Source organism: Xiphophorus maculatus, chromosome 3 (assembly GCF_002775205.1).
Source record: "Xiphophorus maculatus strain JP 163 A chromosome 3, X_maculatus-5.0-male, whole genome shotgun sequence".
NCBI lineage: Eukaryota > Metazoa > Chordata > Actinopteri > Cyprinodontiformes > Poeciliidae > Xiphophorus > Xiphophorus maculatus.
Window position 1 is genome coordinate 18,256,012 of NC_036445.1, and position 21,217 is coordinate 18,277,228.

The 21,217-nt window shown below is 38.4% G+C and overlaps 2 protein-coding genes across 2 annotated transcripts; one reads left to right on the forward strand and one right to left on the reverse strand.

The window, feature by feature from the left end:
• The first annotated feature begins 823 nt into the window (after positions 1 to 823).
• gba (glucosylceramidase beta) lies at positions 824 to 10,420 on the forward strand. Its single transcript, XM_005810289.2, has 12 exons — positions 824 to 924; positions 1,048 to 1,125; positions 1,202 to 1,393; positions 1,460 to 1,606; positions 4,683 to 4,816; positions 4,890 to 5,062; positions 5,160 to 5,249; positions 5,336 to 5,483; positions 6,912 to 7,136; positions 8,192 to 8,355; positions 8,427 to 8,543; positions 8,620 to 10,420. The coding sequence occupies exons 2-12, from the start codon at positions 1,053 to 1,055 to the stop codon at positions 8,723 to 8,725; spliced, it is 1,569 nt and encodes a 522-aa protein (XP_005810346.1). The 5' UTR covers positions 824 to 924; positions 1,048 to 1,052; the 3' UTR covers positions 8,726 to 10,420.
• Position 10,421: 1 nt separating this feature from the next.
• Positions 10,422 to 20,365, reverse strand: rnf115 (ring finger protein 115). Its single transcript, XM_005810274.3, has 9 exons — positions 20,258 to 20,365; positions 16,068 to 16,126; positions 15,806 to 15,860; positions 15,367 to 15,650; positions 13,776 to 13,844; positions 13,616 to 13,688; positions 13,451 to 13,544; positions 12,416 to 12,531; positions 10,422 to 11,442 (listed from the first exon to the last, which is right to left on the reverse strand). Exons 1-9 carry the CDS (start codon positions 20,333 to 20,335, stop codon positions 11,326 to 11,328), a joined length of 945 nt encoding a protein of 314 aa, XP_005810331.1. The 5' UTR covers positions 20,336 to 20,365; the 3' UTR covers positions 10,422 to 11,325.
• Between the last annotated feature and the right edge of the window lie 852 nt (positions 20,366 to 21,217).

A 21,217-nucleotide genomic window follows, 5' to 3' on the forward strand; every position in this document is an offset into this window, starting at 1 on the left:
TAGGATTATTTTATTCACGTTGTGTGATAAAATGTGCCATCCTGAAACATTTGAGCAGGTTTGGGTCCAGCCTTTCACCGAAGCCACTCTGAAAGGTATTTTTTTTTTTTTTTTGCGTGAGATGAACAATGTGCTGTTGTGCTGCAGATGATGGAACTGCTGCATAACCTAACTTAAGCTGCAAACTGATGGCCAGATATTGTTTTACAAGATGTTCTGCTAGAGAGCCGAGTTCATGATTCCATCAATGAAATGAAGTCGACCAGGTCCTGAAGCAGGAAAGCAGTCTCGGACAGACGAGTTTCCCAGACAGACCTTCTGCTCTGGGAACCCCGTGAAATCCCCCAGAATGAGCAGGACGGTGTCTCAGGCAAGAGGAATGTCTGGATTTCCCTCCCGCACATTTGCACTGCAACAATCTTCGATAAATATTCTTCAGTGGATGGATGAAATGTGGATATTCTATTTATTTGATTCTCATCTATAAACAAATATGCTCTTTTGCCAGTATTGCCCGTTTTTATGAATTGTGTTGTTCAATTGTGATTGCTTTTAACTCAGCCCAACCTCCTTTATTTGGTTTATTGTGTTTTTCCCCACTTTTAAAGTATTTTCTCCACTGATTACACTTTTCTGAAATGGATTGCGTCCAATTTAAGGAATAATGGCAGATACATTTCACGCTATTCATCAGCACTGAAAACACGTTCTCTGTTTCACTCCCTAAATCCCGTTTTGACGGTAGAGCGCCCTCTAGCCGCAGGTAATTTTACTGCGACGCTGTTCACGTGATCGCTTTTCAATTCACGTGACCACTGCATAAAGGTGATCAGAAACTGATCAGGAAGTTCCCTGATGGGACAACAACAGATTGACGGAGGAGTGTTGTTACCTGGTCAGAGTTTCTTCTAGCTTCTTCTTCAGGTGATTTGATCGTTTATAAACAGATCTGAACGACAGGACTGTGAGGTGTTTGATTTTTGAACTGAGTGAGCTCAAGTTATGTTGCTAAAGTTTCAGATCCTTATTATTTTTATTCGCCTTCAGGTAAAATGGTGCTGCTGTTGCCATCAGCTCTTGTCGTAGCTCTTGTTGTCAGTGCAGCAGACGTGACTCTTTGCGCAGGTAACCCAAAAGCAAAAGCCCAAATATTTCCTCCCATTGTTTTTATTTGCAGTAATGATGTTTTTTCCTCTCATAGGAATCAACAGATGTGTTGCCAGAAACCTCGGCCATGACTCTGTGGTGTGTGAGTGTAATTCCACCTACTGTGACGGTGTTGGTCCGGTTAGCCTGCCACCTCTGGGTCAGTACTCCACCTACCTGAGCAGCATGGCAGGCAGCAGGATGGAGCCAGGCCACGGTCAAGTCCAGGTCAACAGCACTGGAGCAGGTAAGAGGATGAGCTCTGGGATATTGGGACATCAATGCTTTTCCTTAATGAGTTTCCTTCTTCCAGGTCTCAGGCTGACGATTGTTCCCTACCAGAAGTACCAGAGGATCAAGGGGTTCGGAGGAGCCATGACGGACGCAGCGGCTATTAACATACTTTCTCTCTCTGCTGGCGCACAGGAGCAGCTGCTGCGACAGTACTTCTCCAAAGAAGGTAAAGATTATAAACTTTATAAAGATTATAAAGTGGCTGAGTTTATGTGGAACAGTGCAACTTTAAGTCAGAAAATGACATTAGAATGGTTATTCTGGTTAGATGTTTCAAAACAACGTATAATATAGATACAAACTAAGCTTGAGGAAAAATATAATGCCTTGCCATTGTTGGATTTCGCTTTTGTTGTTTATCATGCAAAAAATGTATATTTTGTTTTTAAAATGGGTGTAAAAATAAAAGTACAGATTGCCCTGTGAAAAGGAGTTGTTCCTTTCCACTGTTGCCACTTTCTTGTTTTGGAGGAGGGATTGGTCAGTGACTTGCATGGTATTATTAGAGAATGCAATTTGCTTATAATTTGTTTAGATGGTGGACGGATTGTGTTATGTACAGATTTATGAATATAAATTGGATCGCCTGAAGCGTCTTAAGAAGACATTAGTTGGGAACTAGAGTATAAAAATAAACCAAAATGAACTGCATTGTTGTTTTAATGTAACAGCAACCAAATCCAACACAGCAAGTGATTGTTTTAGATGAAGTGCCACCTGTAAAATATTAAACATAAATGCCAAAGCAATGCACTTCATCCTGTAGTGTAAAATGAAAGCCTTATTGTCTTGTTATATTTGACAGCAACAGGAGCCAGACTTTCTAATCTTGGTTTTAAACAGTCTTCCAGTATTTACCTTGTGATTTTTAGTGTTTTCGTGTTTTCATTCCAGTTTGTAACTGCTTTTTTGTTTTTTGGGGGGGATTTTTAACATAAATCAGTGTATTTATGATCATTGTCCTGCTGCGACGCCAAAGTTTGTAAAACGTTTTGCAACACAGGCCAGAATTGTTCACCTAAAAGTATTCTGCACCGTTATTTGGATTTTTTTATTTTTTTTAAAGAAAATAAATAGCAATAATTCTAATAAATTCTCCAAGTTTGTAATTTTATACTTATTATGAAATTACAGTGAAAGCCAAACACTTGGTCAGTAATTACCAGAGTAGTCAAGTTGGAAGTATTAGTGGGCTGAAAAGGTATATTTTCTTTTTTTTCTTTTATCTGCAATAATTTATTTGCTGCAGAATTTTAATTGCACTCAGGGGCTGCAGAAAATCATCCCAAGAGCCAGAAAATGGTCCCCCCCGCCACATGTTGGACATCCATGTGTTTTTTTAGATTTGAAACAATAGCTGCAACTCTTCCAAACATTTCTGCTACCAATGTGGTCAAATAGCTCCATCTTTGTCCTGTTTGACTATTAAACATCTTCCCAGAAGACATTTGATCTGACAATATTCAAACTTCATTCAAGATTTTAGGTGTCAATACTGGAGCAGATCAATGAAACACAGTCGGGTGGTACAGCAGTAAAAGTGATAAAAACCTCGCTTCAAAACTGGGTTCGGAATTTTAAATGGGAGGTAAAATAATAATGGTTGTCATGTGGCCGCCCAGAAACATCTGGCCACTTTGAAGCTAAGTATATGGAGTGGTACTGAATGTGGACATAAAAGCATAAAACTGTACCACACCACTGCATGACATAAACTTTCCCCCATCCAGGATTACATCTTTTCTCCCCCCCAAAAAACATAAAATCTTTATAATGTAGATTAAGCAATTTTGGCAGAAACCTCAATCTGGAGATTTGGTTTCATCATGCTGCAAATCCTGTTGGGGTTTTAGCAGATTCAGATCTAATGACCATCCGGGTCACTTTAATTCTTTTACCGCAGCAAGCTGGTCTAAAATGATTTAGAGATTTGAGATGGTGGTTCAGACTGCTGAGTCTAGGAAAATAAATGAATAATAGGAAAATGCTATTTCTTTCTTTTTTTTTATTCAGTTTAAATGCGGCCTCATTCTCAGCATCCCTCCTCGGTTAGATTGTTCTCTGGTGTTCCAATGACAGAAAGAAAAACAGAAGCAGTGAAAGTGTTCTCTTAATTATGTCTTTAGAAAAGTCTTAAGATTGCTGCAGACATTAACTGTTTTCTACTATTTTAAAGATGCTGTTTTGTTTTCAGCTGAAAGGAAAACCGCTCCATTCAATTTGTTAGTACTACAAGGCTCTGCTGAGAACCCCACAACTTAATGTGCATCAATGATTTTCCTCTTTTTTTTTTTCCTTTTTTTTTTTTACAAGCCATTCTTTGTAAATGTCAGTGAGGTTTTTGTTTGCAAAACACCATAAGATCATCAGCTTTTACAGATGTAGCTTATCGCAGCAGCAGCAGCAGGCAGATCTTTATCGTTTCATCTTTGAGAATCATATCTTATCGTGTCACCGGCACAGTACCAGAAAAGAGATTAAAGGACTGCGAAGTATAATGCTCATAATCCTATTGAAGTTTTTATTCACAGTGCAGAGATGAAAGATTTCTAGTAAAGTGAGTCAGGCATGTCGATGGAACCTTAATTTATTCAGGGAGCAGCGGTGCCGTCACGGTTTGGAGGAGAGCATCATCAGATTCTTCACACCTGCAGATGTTTAAAGCTTTGTGACATCTGCACCAGCTGCGGGGCCCGGTCCAACGCTCGAGGGCCACCTGAGCAGAATTTGAGCCCACTTTTCAGATAAGACCATGAACCAGAGTATGTTTTGTAATTGTGGCAACAAAACATACTCTAAATTGACTATTTTAGAGACATCAGTTTATGTGGTTTATTAAATAAAAAGCGCTGAGAATAAAGCAAAAAATAAAAATAAATTGTACTAAATTTATTGTGCAAAAGAATTGTACTAAAGTTCAGTCACAAAAAACTGAAATCATATAGTGCTCGATAACTGTATAATATATCAAAAAAATATGTACTTTAGTTTAAATGTTATATTCGTTTAAATAATATTTATTTTTTCTTTTACAACAAATTAAACAGTTGAGCAAATTTAAAATTAAACGTAGCATATTGTTGTCAAAATATAGTGTGAACAACAAATGGCAAAGAAAGTTACTAAGTATTACGTGACTCTTGAGGGCCCCCTGCTGGTCTGGAGTCCCTGGCTTGGTTAACTTATTTCTTGGGCCGGCTCTGATAACTGAAGACCGTTTTCGTTTCTCTGTGTTGTACCAGGTATTGGCTATAGCGTTGTGCGCGTCCCCATGGCCAGCTGTGACTTCTCCACTCGGCTGTACACTTACGCTGACACACCCGGGGACTACAACCTGAAAAGCTTCGCTTTGGCCCCTGAGGATGTGAAGATGAAGGTCTCTGTCTTTGGCAGAAACGCGTCCATCTCCTGATGTGTCCTCATCAATATCCTCTTCCTCTTTGTTTCAGATCCCTCTGCTGCTGCGTGCCCAGGCCTTGTCCCCTGTCCCACTGTCCCTGCTGGGCAGTGCCTGGAGCGCCCCTGCCTGGATGAAAACTAATGGTGCACTCATAGGAAAGGGCTCCCTGAAGGGCCAGCCAGGGGGCAAGGAGCATAAAACATGGGCTCAGTACTATATCAGGTGACTTTTGGGTCTTTTACCTTGAATTATTATCACACATCAGACAGGCCTGATACTAGAGAGATAAATTCTGATGTGTTTTAACTTTCCCTGGCAGGTTCCTTGAGGAATATGCTAAATATAACCTAACCTTCTGGGCGCTGACTACAGGAAATGAGCCCTCTGCAGGACAAATGACAAGCTACAGGTCCCTGATTTAATTTGGAACAATACGCAGCATCCTTGCCGCTTAAAAATGCTAAAAGTCACATTAATATCTTTGCGTGGTTGCAGTTTCCAGGCTCTGGGCTTCACTCCTGAGGAGCAGAGAGACTGGGTGGCTATGGACTTGGGCCCGGCCCTGCAGTCCTCAGCACACCCACACACACACATCCTCATACTGGATGACAACCGCCTGCTGCTGCCCCACTGGGCCCGAGTGGTGAGTCCAAGGACAGAAAGATAGAGCAGTAGGGAAGGTCGTCTCTGACTTTGTTCAACCCACATGGTGGCAGATGAGATCAGAAACTACAGTTATATTTTAGGAAACCAGCAGTAGACCAAACATTCAAAAAGGAAAGTAAAAGCAGAAAGTAGTGGCATGTAAGGTGAATTCGAAATGAGCAAAGTCTGCTGCTGTTCAATCTGCAGTAAAATGGCAGTGGTAATTAAATTATGTTTCCATATAAGTCACATGCAAGTCATCATGAGTGCTGATAGAAATGTGTGACGTTTACTCTAAAATTGAGTTCATCTCAAAAGTCTACATATTCCTGGTGTGTCCCAGGTTTTGCTAAATAATTTTTCCACAGATAATTTGACATATTCAGTACAATTAAGCCCCCACCAAAAAAAAATTATTAAAGGAGTAGAGAAAGACAGAGAACAAAGTCTGGAAATATAAATTTTTTCACACTCTTATTTGCTTTTCTAATACTTTTCCAGACTTTAAATCAAATTCCATACTTTCTCAGAAACTCTGAATGTGGTCCACTACTTTATGCTGGTCTTTTTTTTCTATAAATTCCTGATTCTATAAACTGAAACTTTAGGGTAGGAGCATTCAACTGGGGGCTCGCTGGTGGTGTCAGTCCAACCCACCAATGAGTTCATTAACAAAAGGAAAATCTGGAAAAAAAAAATCGTGAAAAAAGAGATCTTCAAGATTTCAAGTGACCAAAAAATATGAATTGTGTAACTTTAAGTTTTATTTTGTTTTAAATTAGAAATCAACAAGCAAAATACAAACAGAAATAAAACTTTCCTTCAGAGCCCAACCTGTCATAGAGGATCTTTCTCTTGTTGTAAAACAAGATTAATGAGAAAAACACTAGAACGGTTTGGAAAGTCAGATGCCAGAAGAATACTTTGTTGAATTTGTAGGAATTACGAGTCATTTTGGTTTTGTTTTATTTTTCATATTAGTAAATCGCAATTTTTTAAATGTACCGTATTTAGTTTGAATTTCACATTTGTGTTCTGTTTACTGCATTTATGTTTGAAGCAATAAAATAAGTGATAAATGAAAACAGATCATTTTAATTCTGTTTCATAATTCACTGGATGCCCAGCACCAGATCTGTTGGCTTTCACTAAATGTGAGCAATGTAGTTGGATAGCAGTGCTTTAGGGAAAGAAATGTGTGTGAGAACATTAAGTCACTCATTTCAGTAGAACTAACAGTAATCAAAAGTCAGTTCAACATCTGGAGACTGTCGAATGAACAGATTTCCCTGAATCTCTCGAATTTATGCCACAACTGTCATCTCAATTGTCACATAAATTAGAGAGACTCGGTACAGATTATATGATCAGACAAATAAACCTCTAGTTGCAGTAATTATCTTTTTTTGCCTCTTTGTCCCTTCAGGTTCTCAGTGATGTTCATGCAGCACGATACATTCACGGCGTGGCGGTGCACTGGTACCTGGACAGTTTCGTCCCTGCAGAGGCGAGCCTGGGAGCCACCCATCAGCTGTTCCCAGAGTACTATCTGTTTGGCACGGAGGCCTGTGCGGGCTGGAGCTCAGCGGACCGCGGGGTGAAGCTGGGCAGCTGGGACCGGGCAGAGCAGTACGCACATGACATCCTAGAGGTGAGCTCATCTCAGGGTTGGTGCTTGTTCAGTCACATCCACTGTTGCAGACGTCAGATTTGACAAGCTGCGAGTCGTCCCAGAGAGGCGCGTCTCCCTCCCCTCCACGGAGCAGTGCAGGTTAAATGTTACACTCTGCTGCACCCCCCCCCCCCACACACACACACACTACAGAAACTGCCTGCAGGGCTGCAGAGCAAGCTGGAACTGGTGTTCTGTGTCCTCTTACTTCACTTTAGCAGGGGGAAACTGGAGTCCTTCCATTCTATTCATTTTGTGCTCATTCAGGTATTAGACGTACCCTGAGTCAAGAAGAACTCGATCCTGTTCATGCCTCTCTGCCGGTGTCACGTTTTGTCATGTTACAAGCTAAAACTTTAATGCGCTTTACTGGGATTGTATGGGATGGATGGATAAAATGTAAAGTGTAGTGGAAGGCAAATGATGCATGGTTTTCAAAACATTTTAGAAAAACAAATCTGAAAAGCATTGCACGTCTATGGACTCAATATCTGCAGAATCAGTTTTTACTGGAGGAACAGTCCGAAGTCCTTTGGGCATTTTTGTACACAGCTAGAAATGGAAATATTTGCCTGCTCTTCCTTGCAAAAGTCCTTCTATTCAGTCAGACTAGAAGAAGTAAATATGTAAACATCAGTTTTCAAGACTTGCCAAATATTCTCAGTTGAATTTTGGTCTGGACTGTGACTGAACCAGTCACCAATCTTTGGCTCTAACTGATCTGTTATGTCCTTTCGTGTCCTGGATTCTGTTACATTAGATTTTATTTAGAAATGTCAGAGTGAAGAAGGGGACATGCAAAATGCACATCACACTATTACTTGTAAAACTTTTAAAAAACATGTTCCATTCTTAATTTCAATTAAGGCGCATCCTCTACTTTGCGTTGGTCCATCATATTATATTCCAAACTCCGGTGTGTGTTTGTAGTGTGACAAGACACTGAATGCCCAGTTAACAGATTCACTTCATGAAGATACACTTCTCACCACTACAGTTTCAGAAGACATACGAGGGTGTTTTCTCTGCTTCAGGACTTAAATCACTACGTTGTGGGCTGGACTGACTGGAACCTGGCACTGGACCAGACTGGTGGGCCAAACTGGGTGAAGAACTTTGTGGACAGCCCCGTCATAGTGGACGCCAAGCGGGACGTCTTTTACAAACAGCCAACTTTCTACAGCATGGCCCACTTTAGGTGACGTTTTTTTTCGCATGTTTCCTTTTGACTTTTACAATGAGATCCTTATTTTTAGTCTTTGTATACAGTGCTTTCCTGTGGGAGGGGTCCCAGAGAGTGGGAGTGTCTGCTAGTGGAAAGACACAGCTTGAGTTCTCCGCCTTCGTCAGACCAGACGGCTCTGTGGTTCTCATCGTTCTCAACAGGTACTAATAAAGAAATAGATCCTAATTAGTGCAGTTTAGTGGTAAATACTAACCTGCTGTGTGTGTTTGTGTTCAGGTCACCATCAGCCATTCAGTTTGAGGTGTGGGATCCGGCTGTGGGTTATATTCCCTGCACTGCGCAGGCCCATTCTCTGCTCACGGTGGCTTGGAACACACACTGAGATTTAACAATGACGCACTTTAAAGTTTCTCTGAGCACTGCAGACACAAAACCAACCATTTATAAATCTCATCAAACTGTTATGTCTTCATTAGGGTCTGCACCACTTACATGCCGGCACACTTAGCTTAAGAAAAGGGTTCCGCTTTTCATGTTGGATAATATAATTTAAGAATATGCCGAATCTGTTTGTGACAAAATCTCCAGACAGTATGTATGCAAATGATTTGGTCTAGTTTTCATTTTGAGTATTTCCTAAAGAAATAGGAAAACGGCACTGGAAAAGATCTAATTTCGTCACGGCTTCATGTCGTCATATTTTCATTTGTTTATTCTCACAATCCTGCTAACTTGAGATGTTGCAACGCTATGAGTAGAGGCCACTACTCACCCGCCCAGCCAATGTTTACATGCAGAGATTAATTGCTTTTGAAGATTTGATACGGGGCCACTCAGGGTTTAAAATGGGAGCAGTTTGAGTTTTAGATGTGTTGCATCTGTTGAACTGGATTTCTTTTTCCAGTTAAGACATACGTACATCTGACCCCTTTGTCAGTTTTGCTGATAAAGGCTGTGTTTCGCCAAGTGGATCTCATTCAGCAAGACTGTTTACTTCACCTTGGCTGTTTGGTGAAGCAACCCAGGCAGTGAGGTGATTGGGGACGATCCACATAAAAGGTGTCAGTTTTAAACCCAAGCTAATAGGCTATAAGCTTATCTTTAAATTGGACATCAATTATAAGTCCTAATAGTTATTAGGACTAATACATGTAGAGATTAAATGTCTCTCTCTAATAATAGTTATTATTAGTCCTAATAACTAATATTAGTTACTAGTCCTAATAACTAGACTAGTAGGACTAATTATTAAGTTAATAATAGCTTAACTTAAGTTATTATTAATAATAACTTATTAGTTATAATAGTTATTATAACTAATAACTATTAATTAGGACTATAAGTAACTAAGTAACTATTTATTACTAATAGTTATTAGGACTCATAAGTCCTAATAATAAATCTACAAATAACTGCAGTCCAGCAAACACAGCTTTCATATGGGTTAAGGTTTGTAAAAACTCCAAGATGGGTTCACAAATCAAATGGCAAAGTATGAACATCAAACAACTTGGATGATTTTGACTTTTCTTGTCATAAATCGTTGCTTAAGGTAATTGTCCACTTGAACAGTTCGTAGCCCAAATTCTGAGTTGAATATGGACCTGGAAACATATCAATTACAAGCTAATTCATTGCTATCACTAATGTGCTCATTTGTTTTGCACTACGAATGTGAAGGTATTCAGCATCGACGGGTTTACTCTGGCATAATGTCCCCACTGGCTTTCCCTACATTTCACCAGTCGGCTGGAAAAGGAGCAGATCCGATGTCGGTTTTAATATGAACACATTTCTGTTTCGCACAATTACTGTCGCTAGTTATTTAAATAACTCCAAAGAACCTCAGCACATTTTAATCGAGTTTGTGAAGCTATTTTTTTTTTTTATCATTTTTTTTTAAGCAACAGCAATAAATGAAAGTGATTTATTCACAAGCACTGCTGGTGCCTCAGCGTGCTACTAATGATCTTCCTGATCAACAAAGCTCATAAATGCCTTCTTTTAGTTTTATATTGTGTATAAAGCGCACTGTTCAAAATGTTTCTTAATCAATATTAAACGCACTGTAAGCAAGCAACATTTTTTGTCAATTTATTGATACATCATAAACATTTTATATTTATAATATACAGTTTTCATAAACCATGTATTTCACATTTGTGTTGCCATTCTCAATGTCTTCTTTTCCTTTGCAAACCTTAAGTAGGACTAAAATTATTTACATCAAAATAAGTGATGAAAATGCAAATCAAAAGAAGACTGCCATAAACAGAGGACTAAAATGAGAGAGGGATGTCATTTGTATTTAATATATACACCAGGAGGAGTTTATGACATCTAAAGCATAAAACACGAGGGTGAAACGCTAAAAAATGTAATTTCCTCATTTCATGTACGGTTTCAGAGTTGGGACGACTTAAAAAAAATGCTTCCTCTTATCTGAAGTTACAGCTTCTATTTGCGGCTCTTTTAACCAGATTCCTATTCAATTTAAAATGTCAACATTTTCCTGACGACAATCACTGTAAGATAACTGAGCAGAATTGCTATTAAGAATATTCCTCGTGCCTTCACAGGGCTCAGCTACAGGGTTCTGTGTCTTTGAAACGGTAAAGAGGAAAAAAATTTCTTATTTTTTCCCTCCGTCTGAGAATTTCAGCAACGCGCCGAGAGAAAAGTGCGGCGAAGTTTTGCTCGAGAAGCGGAAACGGGAAAAGAACGGGGCGAGATGAGGGTCAATCTAGGCTGCTCTATCCCGACAAATAAAATAGAATAAGTAAACCACAACAAATTAAGACGTTTTTAAGAGGATACATGATTGAAGAAGAAGGCATTAAAAATAGAAAATAAATATACAAAGTGGCTGAAAATATGATGACAGGAACAGAGAGAAAATAGGGAAAAAAGAGAAGCGTTTGTTGTTTTTTTTTTTCCTGGATGTATGTGATGGAAAGCTGAGGATGAGACAGCTGGGGTGTCTCAAAAAGACCATCTCTCCTGTGTGCGGGGGTCCGTGGAGAGCGAGGGGGACTCTGAGGGCTGGCTGCTGCTGTCTTCTCCGTTCAAACCCATCCGACACACTGGACACGTGTCGTGCTGCAAAACCATGGGAAAAGTAGGCAGACATCAGCTTGCAGCAGTTTTTTTTGTTCCAAAATATGGTGCTACTACTGTCAAACTAAACTAAAAAACAAAACAGGGCAGCATGTTCCCACCTACACATTAACTCGACTTACAAGCTGAGCTTTAATCAAATCAAACTAATTTCAATGGATGTCAACTTTCAGCAAGTTAGCCATCCTCTTTAACTTTTTCTGATTTTGTCATGTTAAACCTCCAACTTTAATGGATTTTAAAACATATATGTAAAGCAGAAGGACAATGCTAAAAATCCCATAGGTATGAATTCATTCATTCTGTCTCTGGAGTGAACACTTTATAGGAACCACTTTCTGTCTCACTCACCTTTGCATATCTAGAGGGATGTTTTAATCTTTTTGCAAATTAGCTCTAGCTCAGTTGAGACTGGATAGAGAACTTCTCTAAACAGCATTTTATCTGCTGAGAATCTGCTGAAACCCAGATTCTCAGCAGTATTCAGATCGGGACTTTGACTGTGCCATTCCACAACCATATTTCTGCATGGGGATGATGTGTTCAGGGTGACGCGTAGCTTTAGTTTTTTCTCTCATTTGACCAGATCGCCTTCCTCCACAGGAAATCGGTTTCCCACAACCTGATTTGTGGGAAACTTAGAACTTAGAAATGCACTAATATATGATTACATGCTTATCTGTGTCTTTCCAGTATATCAAATCCTAATGAAATTGGCAAAATATGAAAAGTTTTAAGGGTTAAGAATAGTCTTTAAAAGTACTGTACAATTGCAAACTGCAAACTAATCATTCCTTTCTGATACTAATCTTGCACATGGAAATTTGTTATAATTATAAAGGTTTTTGCTCTATCCTGGAAAGCTAGTTTGAATGTGGTTTTACATCTGGATTCCCCCCCCCCCCAAAAGAACAGCAAATGAATCATATGCTTGCTGTTCTGTATCGTGACTCACCATTTCCAGCCATGGTACTATACACTCTGAGTGAAAGAAGTGGTTACAGGGTAGCTGTCTGACTGGTTCTCCTACTGCAAAGTCCTCTTTGCACACTGGGCATTCCATACAGCAGTCTGCAGGAGAGAAGTGGAAAACATGCTTCAGTTTTCACTGATAAAAAAACACTTCTCTTTTGTTATTCACTTATGAGCTTCCTATTCTTACAATACAAAGATAAGGAGTTAGTGCGAGTTAAACTCTATAAAGACAAAGTTACAAAGGGTACCCTGCAATTAGTTAATGGGATAAACTGTTAATCTCTTCTAGGTTAATGGATATTTTACCCTAAACAGTTTTTTATTAGCCATAGTCTTTTCATTTAAAAATCATACAATTAACTGGATTTCTCAATCAATTGTTGGCCCATTTTGACATTTAAATACAATAATATACACACATTTTTATTCAAGGAATAAAGTTGTACTTTTATGAGACTGTAAAGACAATAAATATTAAATATATTTGCCCATGTTAAATGTCTGTTTATCTAAATACAAAAATTAGCTGAATTCATCATTTTTGGATGTTGATGTCAATTGAAAAAAAGAGGGAATAAATAAATATAGAAATAGGAAACATTTTTACTTCATTTTCATTTGAACTACCTGTCAAAACCTAAAACACTCCAAAGAATAAATTACATATTTTCCCAAAATTTAAAACTATAGAAAGCTGACCAGAGTCATTTCATTCTGAATCTAAAATATACATATAAGCAAATATTAATGAAATATATATTTTCTCAATAAAAGGATATAACCCCATAGTAATGCATTAAAGTGACTCTGTATGTGAACAGCACTAAAACATATAGAGTAGAGCCTTTAGATTTTATAACTAGTTTAAAAACTTAGCAGCCATGACCAAACAGCCCTAATAAAGTAACCGCTGTTCATGGAAAGGGGTAAAACTGACAACTCAAGCGCAGCTATAGTTAACTTTAAGGACAAATGTAACCTGGTCAGAAACTAAGAGGCAGAAAATATGACAGACCTGCTTGTTCCTGAGTTATACTGACAGTCGGGAGGGAAGAAATCTTCTCTTTCTCCGCTGGAGGAGGGCCTGTGTTCTCCAGTTGACCTAGTAACTAACCACACACACACACAGGTAAACTCGAGGGTAAAAACAGGTGAAAGTGTGGTAAGAAAATTAGTTCACCTGCGTTATGACAGCGTCTAACCCTCCCTGTCCCCATGCGTAATCGCCCGGGTTAGAGTGCAGCATCCCTGTCCTATAAAAGACAGAGGAGCAGCCAAGCTGGAGATGAACAGTTTCAGAAAAGCAACGCTGACACTCCAGCGACGCTGCTTAGGTTTACCATGACAGAGGAGGTGAGCCGGGAACTCCAGAGTTGGCAAAGAGTCCAGCTAGAAACTGCTGTACGATCCTGTAAGAAAAAACACACAGCAGCAACTAAAGTTAGAACCAAATGCAAGACCCATTATAGCTGGGGGACAATTATTTGATTTTCATTTTAAATTAAAGTACATGTCAGAAATTGCATTAATATTTCTGGTAACCAATCAAAGATTTTCTTTGGACTTTGGCTGCTTTTTCCACTCATTCATACTTTAATGCTCAAGCAGTCTTAGAGAAATTCTCTGACCTATGAATGACTCAGACATGGAATGTGCAATATATTGCAAATTTATCATCATTGCAATATCACTGTATGCAATATGCATATTGTGAAGAACTGCTTAAACTGTAAAAATCAGTCTAAGCAGTTCAATGAGCATGTTAAAGAAGATAAAATCATTATGAAACTACAACTAACTTGTTTCAGTAACAAAAACAGCAGATGTTGTCTAGAAGTAGCTTTTGCAACAAAATCATAAACAATGTTTAGATGCTTATTTATTGCAAGTCATATTGTTATTGCAACATTTGTTAACATTTTTGGAGTCAACAAACGTTAACTCCAATGTAAAATAAATAGGTTCCTTATGGGGATAATTTTTTGGTAAATGTCTGAATCATGTAAAAAAAAAAAAAAAAAGTTTTTAAATAACAGGAGGGATCTGCGGTTCAAGAAACATTTAAACCTTCTCACTGAAACTGCTGAGCAAAGCAGACACTCCAGAAAGCTTTTTTGTTTGCTTTCACAAATATATTTTCTATGTAAGTTGTCTTCATTTACTCCCATCTTTTCATTATATTTTGTGCCTTGTTATTTTACTACATGTGTAAAGAAATCACCCTCCATGATTAATGAAGCATATATTTTGAGTACTGCCGACAGATATTGGGTAAAAGGACATTTAGAAGCAGAAAGAGACGTCTCTTTTCGGTGAGTTCAATTTTCTGCAAGTCTAATAAGAAGCATCATTTCCATGACTGTCTCCTAAAACGATGAACCTGTCTACACAACCTAGCAAAGAATCCATTTTAAATTGTATATTCAAGAACTTTGGTATGAGAAGACAAAGACACAATTGGCTCCAGTTATATTGCTAAATTCAGATTTTTGTTTCGTTAGTTGAGTAAAATAAGCAGCCAAAATCAATTAAAAAAATTTAACTGATTGTCTGAGGATCAAGATCAGTGTCTTTGGAGACAAACAAACAAAAAACATTCGTTTTTTCTAGTTCATTTTATTTGATCAGTTGATTTCTAGCCTTATGCAGCAAGTTATGTGTGATCTGGGAATCTGCATGTGACTTTTTGCTGTGAAAGTCATCTTGTATTTAGTCACTGCACACACAGCAAAGAGAACTGCAGGGCTGCCCCTGAAACATCCAACAAGTTGCAGCAAATCATTTTGTACGTCAGCTGTGAGCGACTCCAGTGACCGCACTGGAGCTGCAACATGTCTCAACCGCCGCCGTTTGTTGGAAACGAGGCTCGTGAGCAAAACTAACGGGAAGCATGGAGGGAGACAACCGAGCCGGGCGGTAGAAACAACTTACCCCTCAACCGCTGGTGAGCGATCTGGCCTGCTGCTGCCTCTGGACCTGTATCTCCTCTGGCTGCCTAAACGAGGCGGACGCCCTTGCCCCCAGGAGTCCCCGGATCCTAGCAGACCCCCCATGGATCCTCCCAAACCTGTGGGGACAGATCCCCCGATCGATCCGCCTCCCAGCCCTCCCAGATCACCGAAGCCCATCAGGCGTCCTCCAGGGAGCCGGTGCTCGGAATCAGGACTGTCTCTGTCTGTTGTAAATGGCCGCTCCAGTAACAAAAGATGCCATAGCTACAAAGATGTCGACAACAGAGAGGGGTTAGTATGAGAAATTATACGTAGAAAACAATAAGAAATAAGGGTCAAAAGAAGAGAAGACGACAAACTGAAACATCATTGATGTTAGTTTGTTTGTATTCCTTCAACGACCCCCCAAAAACTTGTACCTCTGCAAATTGTGTGGCTGTGTCATCTAGCCCATTAGCGCCGCCCTCTAGGAGACTGAGGGAAGCAGCGCACAAGGGGACAAAAGACACATTATTATGAACATACACTCAACCCCTCATTTCTGAACAATTGTAGTGCCATCTTGGAACGAGACTGCATGACGAGCAGCTTAAACAGAACTTCAGTCTACAGTCCGATCACTTCAACATTGACACGATTACTTATACGGACAATTAAAGCAGAGGGAGAAAAGCCTCGTACCTGGAGTCCTCTGTTACTTCCTCTATGAAACCTGAATCACATCTTGGACAAATGTATTCCTGGAAGGAGGCAAAACAAAGTCTGAGTCAAACATTTTCATGCAGATAACCAGAAACTGAAGATGTTTGTGTAGGTCACAGATGGCCAAGTCCAGTCCAGCAACTTTTAGGTGCATTTCTTCTCCAACACAGCTTAAACACATTAATGAGTCGTTACTACGGCTCTGCGGAGCTGATGCGGGAATTCAGTCATTTAACTTAGGTGTGTTGGAGAGAAGATGCATCTAAAAGTTGCAGGATGGTAAATCTCAAGAACTAGGTTTGAGTAATCCAGGTTTAGGTGTTATGATTTGGCTAAACGAGTGAATTAGATGTTAGAAAATAGGACAAAAAAAAGAGGAACAAATAAAGAGGCATTGTTTTTGGTGGAAGAAGACTGAACCAATAAATATTTGTTATTCTTACACTGACATTCATTAGGTTTAGAAAAAAGTATGCGGCTGCATATTTCAAAGTGAATTCATATTTATTTGAAAAAGATTTCAACTAACATTGAGAGGGAAAAATTACTATGGGAAACAGGAAAACAATTATACACTGGTCGCTTTTATTTTGCAAAGTTGTGCCTTGGACAGCTGACATTTAATACCTAAATACTTCCAGAGCACTCAGTACCAGACTACTTAGCTGGTCTCCAAAATTGTACTTTAATTTGAAAGCAAATCGACACCACTCAGATAACATGCATGCTATTTATATAAAATTGATTTAATAAAGCCAAAGGCAAAGCAGAAAAATTAAAGACGTGTGAAAACACAGATCAGGACTGAACAAAATGATCCTCATAAAAAAGCCTTTAAAATCTGCTGTTTCCAAATTCAGATTTTCCTCTTTTATATATTAAATTGCATATTTTATACAATAAACACATTCTTTCAACTGGATGGTCAATGTGGAGCCGTTCAAAACTTAAAAATAACAAAAAATGTACTGACATTTAACGAGACTAATTTATTAATGTGTAAATCCCAATCTGCCAATTGTTTTTAGAAGAAAATAAACGGTAAAACACTTGTATTTCATATGTAGCAAATTAAAAACTTCAGATGTATCTAAGACTACAAAGTCTTAGATAATTAGACAATTTAGCTTGTGAATGTTTTCTTTCTGGCTCCACTTAAGTTTGCTGACAAAACATGAAGAAGCATGCAAATAAACTTTGCTTTAAATGTATGTTATTCTCAATGTTTTATGTCGTAATCTAATATCTTTGTATCACATACCTCTATAAGTACAGCAAAAAAAATAAAAAGTAAAAGACACCAGTTCCATTTTTTGACATGTTATCTGAAAGCACTTTCCAGATTCCAGTGTAAAAACATTTCAACGTATTTTTACTTGATGACTAAATTAACAACAGGACATTGGCAGATGATATCAGACCCTTTTTTTGAATGACAGCCAGTGTTTTCTGAATGTAACCCAGGAGGTAGAGCTGGTCTGGCCGACCACGCCTTGAGTGTTAGAAAACAGTGAGACAGAATGAGGAAAACACCACCGTCGCTCAGATGTTCTTTTCCTAATGAAAGCCAGGGCCTTCCAGCCATGAAAACAGGGCCGAGCAAAGATTCAGAACATACAGACAACGAGGAGATGATCAGATTTACGTCGCCTGCATAAGAAACTGTATTTAAAGGTGTTTAGCTAATGATGGACTTTATTTGGAAAGTGCTTTTGGAAAAATGATATAAATTTCTCCATACATGCATGACATTATTCCAGGAGTTACATTTCATTAGTCTGATCTGACAAACATTAGGATCTGAAAGTGCACAATTGGCAAAACCAGATTGTGCCAGTCGTGTGACACTTGCCCAGTTGATCCTTTCTGTTTTATACATGCGCACATGATCCTAGATGAATGAAAAATGATACTTGGGAAGTTCCGAGGTAGTGTGCTGTGATACATGGGTGTTGTAGTCATCTGGCTGACTGACATGTTAGTAACCTTTAAAGTAGCAAACCTATTTTGAGTGAGTGACGGCGTAGAAAAATAAATAATATGCAATAGATAAAAATAAAGATTCAAATGAAGCTCGGGATATAAACCTCTAATTAGAAGTGTTGTAAGTACACACAATACAAATGTGATTTTATGAAACAATGACTAGCTTACCTGACTGACTATAGCCAAGTATTAGCTTATCCTTGGCTATAACGCTTATGCAACAAATCCAACAATTTTTTAGAAGCTTCACTTTGTTATAACTTATTGAAAAAGTCAGTCAAAATAAAACAATAAGGAAAACAATTTCAACTACAGTTGGTCAGACATTAGGTGAGTGTTGCCCTGAGATAAAATGATGTGTATCAACATGTGAAAGGGCGATATATACATTAAAATAATTAAATACATCTGATTTGATGTTGACAACTCAAAATTATTTAGAGATGCACCAAAAAACAGAGACTTACAAATATGACTGAGAAGTCAAGAGACCCACTGGTGCAACATCTGGTCATTTTATAATGGGAGTGATTACTGATGCAGGAAGACTCAAAGTTGGCTATTTTAATCAAGTCTGATGAAAATTAAAAGTGCAAGTAGCTGTTTAAAAAGAAAACTACTTTGTACACAAGTGTGTCAGCTACTCATCCAGGCTGCTTCAACTTTAAACCTCTGGCTGTCATGGAAAATGTGAGATCTGGAAATGTTGGCAGCATTTTCAAATTCTCTGAGATAAGGCAAGAGTTTAAAAATGTCAAGAAGGTACTGGGGTAAACTTGGTATTTACAGAGGTGCTGCTTGTCATACAGCATATGAAAACTATTAGAACACTCTGACAAATGGCATGCCATCAGCTCTTGATAATATAACTAATGACAACCCAGGGCAGCGAGAATAGAGAAAAATATTGAATGGTCTTCTACCATGTTATTTTATAGTTCTCAAAGACAATTTGAATCAGCAAGTTTAATATACACATATAAAATCAGCTACTTGATTGAAATGTGGAACAAAGAGACAAGTGTGACCACATTTCTTAGATTAGCTTTTAAATTCATAAATGTATTTAATGTAACACAAAGTTGTCTCCAAAAGCCCATTAATGGTCATACAAGACTAATCAAAGATCTTACAGATATGATATAATAGAAGTTCCTTCAGTACTTGTTAAAGCTTGGATTTACTACAAATCTTTCAAAAATACTTAAGACTTGTACTTTATTGATCCTTTGGGAAGACTCCCTCAGGAAATTGAAGTTACCAGCAGCTCCCAGGCAAAAAACAAAGATAACACACAGTAAGCAAAAGTGCAAAAGAATACAAAATACAAATTAAATACTAAGGTACACACCAAATGTGAGTAACCAAAACCTTAAATTATGCAAGAAAAACCTTAAATTATGCAAGAAACAAGGAATAAGAATATAAGTAAATATAAATACAACACAAAAAAAATATAAGAATTTGGCAGATAGATTGACCAGTGATACCGTATTGCACTATGTGGTTTGACCTGATAAGTATGGAGAAAAATACAAGGGGTCACTACTCCGCTGAGTAGTGACCCCTACATGAGCGGACATAAAATATATATTCTAAGAAGTATCGTAATGCTAACTGTAAATAGTTCACTTGTGGTCAGTTCACTCCTACTTTTGATAGCAAAACTGAAACTAAACACTTTTAAGTGTACACTCTGGAAAATTCCCCAACTCGTCCTGTCAATAATACGTTTTTTGTTTTTGTTTTTTAAAATCAGAAACGGTAACTGTCGACTTTCTGTCAGCTAATTTTAAATACGTTGTCGATGATCAGTTAGTTAAGAGCTCTCCCTCGGTTGTTGCTGTTGACTAGTAGAAATATCGCGAACAACATTATCTGAAGTATCTCAAGCAAATCTGTAAGCAGAGAGTTTAGGCATAAACCTGTTAGACGTTTAAACCTGTCGAAAGTAGACAGTGTTTGCTTTTAAAGTCTGTTTCTTTGCAAAAAATAAAATCTTCACAGGAGTTTATTTCGTGAGTTTACAACAACAACAAACGGGGCTAACAAGCGCTACCAGGCTAGCAGGGTTTAGCTTTAGCAAGCAGGCGAAAGAATCAGACATTCTCCGGCAGGCAGCGCTGTCAGCCCCGGTACTCCACAAAATAACACGGCACACAAACTAAAGTCATCTGACCTACCGGGAGTTTGGGGTTTACCTCTCCCTTACAACAGTGACAGAAAAACCGATGCGGGGGAACAGCCGCAGCCTCCGCCATCTTCCCCAAAGAAGCACAAACACTGACGTCGGTCCTCCGCCAACCGAAGACAGCTGTCGGCCGTGTATGGCAGGTAGTTGTAGCATATAATCAAATCACATTCTCTTACTACTTCACTCTGTAGACCACAATAGAGGTGCATGTAAGATTTGAAATTAAAAATATCTACAATATTATTCATATTAGTAAGAAAATTGTCACGGACTATCCACACATAAATACATTTTATTGTTATTACTTTTTAAAATTTCATTCATGTGGAGTGGGTTTTTTTTTTGCACTTAAAAGTCAGGAGTTTTGAGTTACTGGTCAGAAAAACAAAACAGAACGTCTCCTGGTGAAATCACGTCGCTGCTTTACAGAACAGAGCTCAACCAACGAAAAGGGTGGAATAATACCCTTAGCTTTGGAACAAACTTCCCTAAAATCTGAGTTGTGCAGAAACTATTAGGACTTTATATTAGGACTACTCAAATAGCAAATGTTCAGAAATCTACATGTTGTGTTATTTTTAGGAAATTGCGATCCAACAATGTAGGTCACGCGTTTTAGGAAGTGTGACACACCTACAATCAATCAATCAATCAAATTTTATTTGTATAGCACATTTCAGCAGCAAGGCATTTCAAAGTGCTTTACATCATATCAAACACAGAAACACAATGCAACGTAGAATCAACAATCAAAACACGACATTCAGTCAGGTTCCATCAATAAATTTGCAATTGATTACGTTTCAAATACAATCCTAAACAGGTGGGTTTTTAGTGGAGTTTGCATCCATAAAAGATTTACCTGTTACACTCCTGCTGTGTTATATGGAACAAAATACCTATTGCTATTTTTATTCCCACTCACGCTCACAATCACACAGTTTACAAC

Bases quoted from the DNA above. Each gene is read 5' to 3' on its own strand.
- rnf115 (XM_005810274.3), bottom strand. From the start codon at position 20,335: ATGGCGGAGGCTGCGGCTGTTCCCCCGCATCGGTTTTTCTGTCACTGT. The intron at 15,861-16,067 runs GTACGAGGCTTT...TGCTTCCCTCAG, and splicing joins GAAGTAACAGAGGACTCCAG to TCTCCTAGAGGGCGGCGCTA. The intron at 11,443-12,415 runs GTGAGTCACGAT...ATGGTTTTGCAG, and splicing joins TAGTACCATGGCTGGAAATG to CACGACACGTGTCCAGTGTG.
- gba (XM_005810289.2), top strand. From the start codon at position 1,053: ATGGTGCTGCTGTTGCCATCAGCTCTTGTCGTAGCTCTTGTTGTCAGT. The intron at 1,126-1,201 runs GTAACCCAAAAG...TTCCTCTCATAG, and splicing joins AGACGTGACTCTTTGCGCAG to GAATCAACAGATGTGTTGCC. The intron at 1,607-4,682 runs GTAAAGATTATA...GTGTTGTACCAG, and splicing joins ACAGTACTTCTCCAAAGAAG to GTATTGGCTATAGCGTTGTG.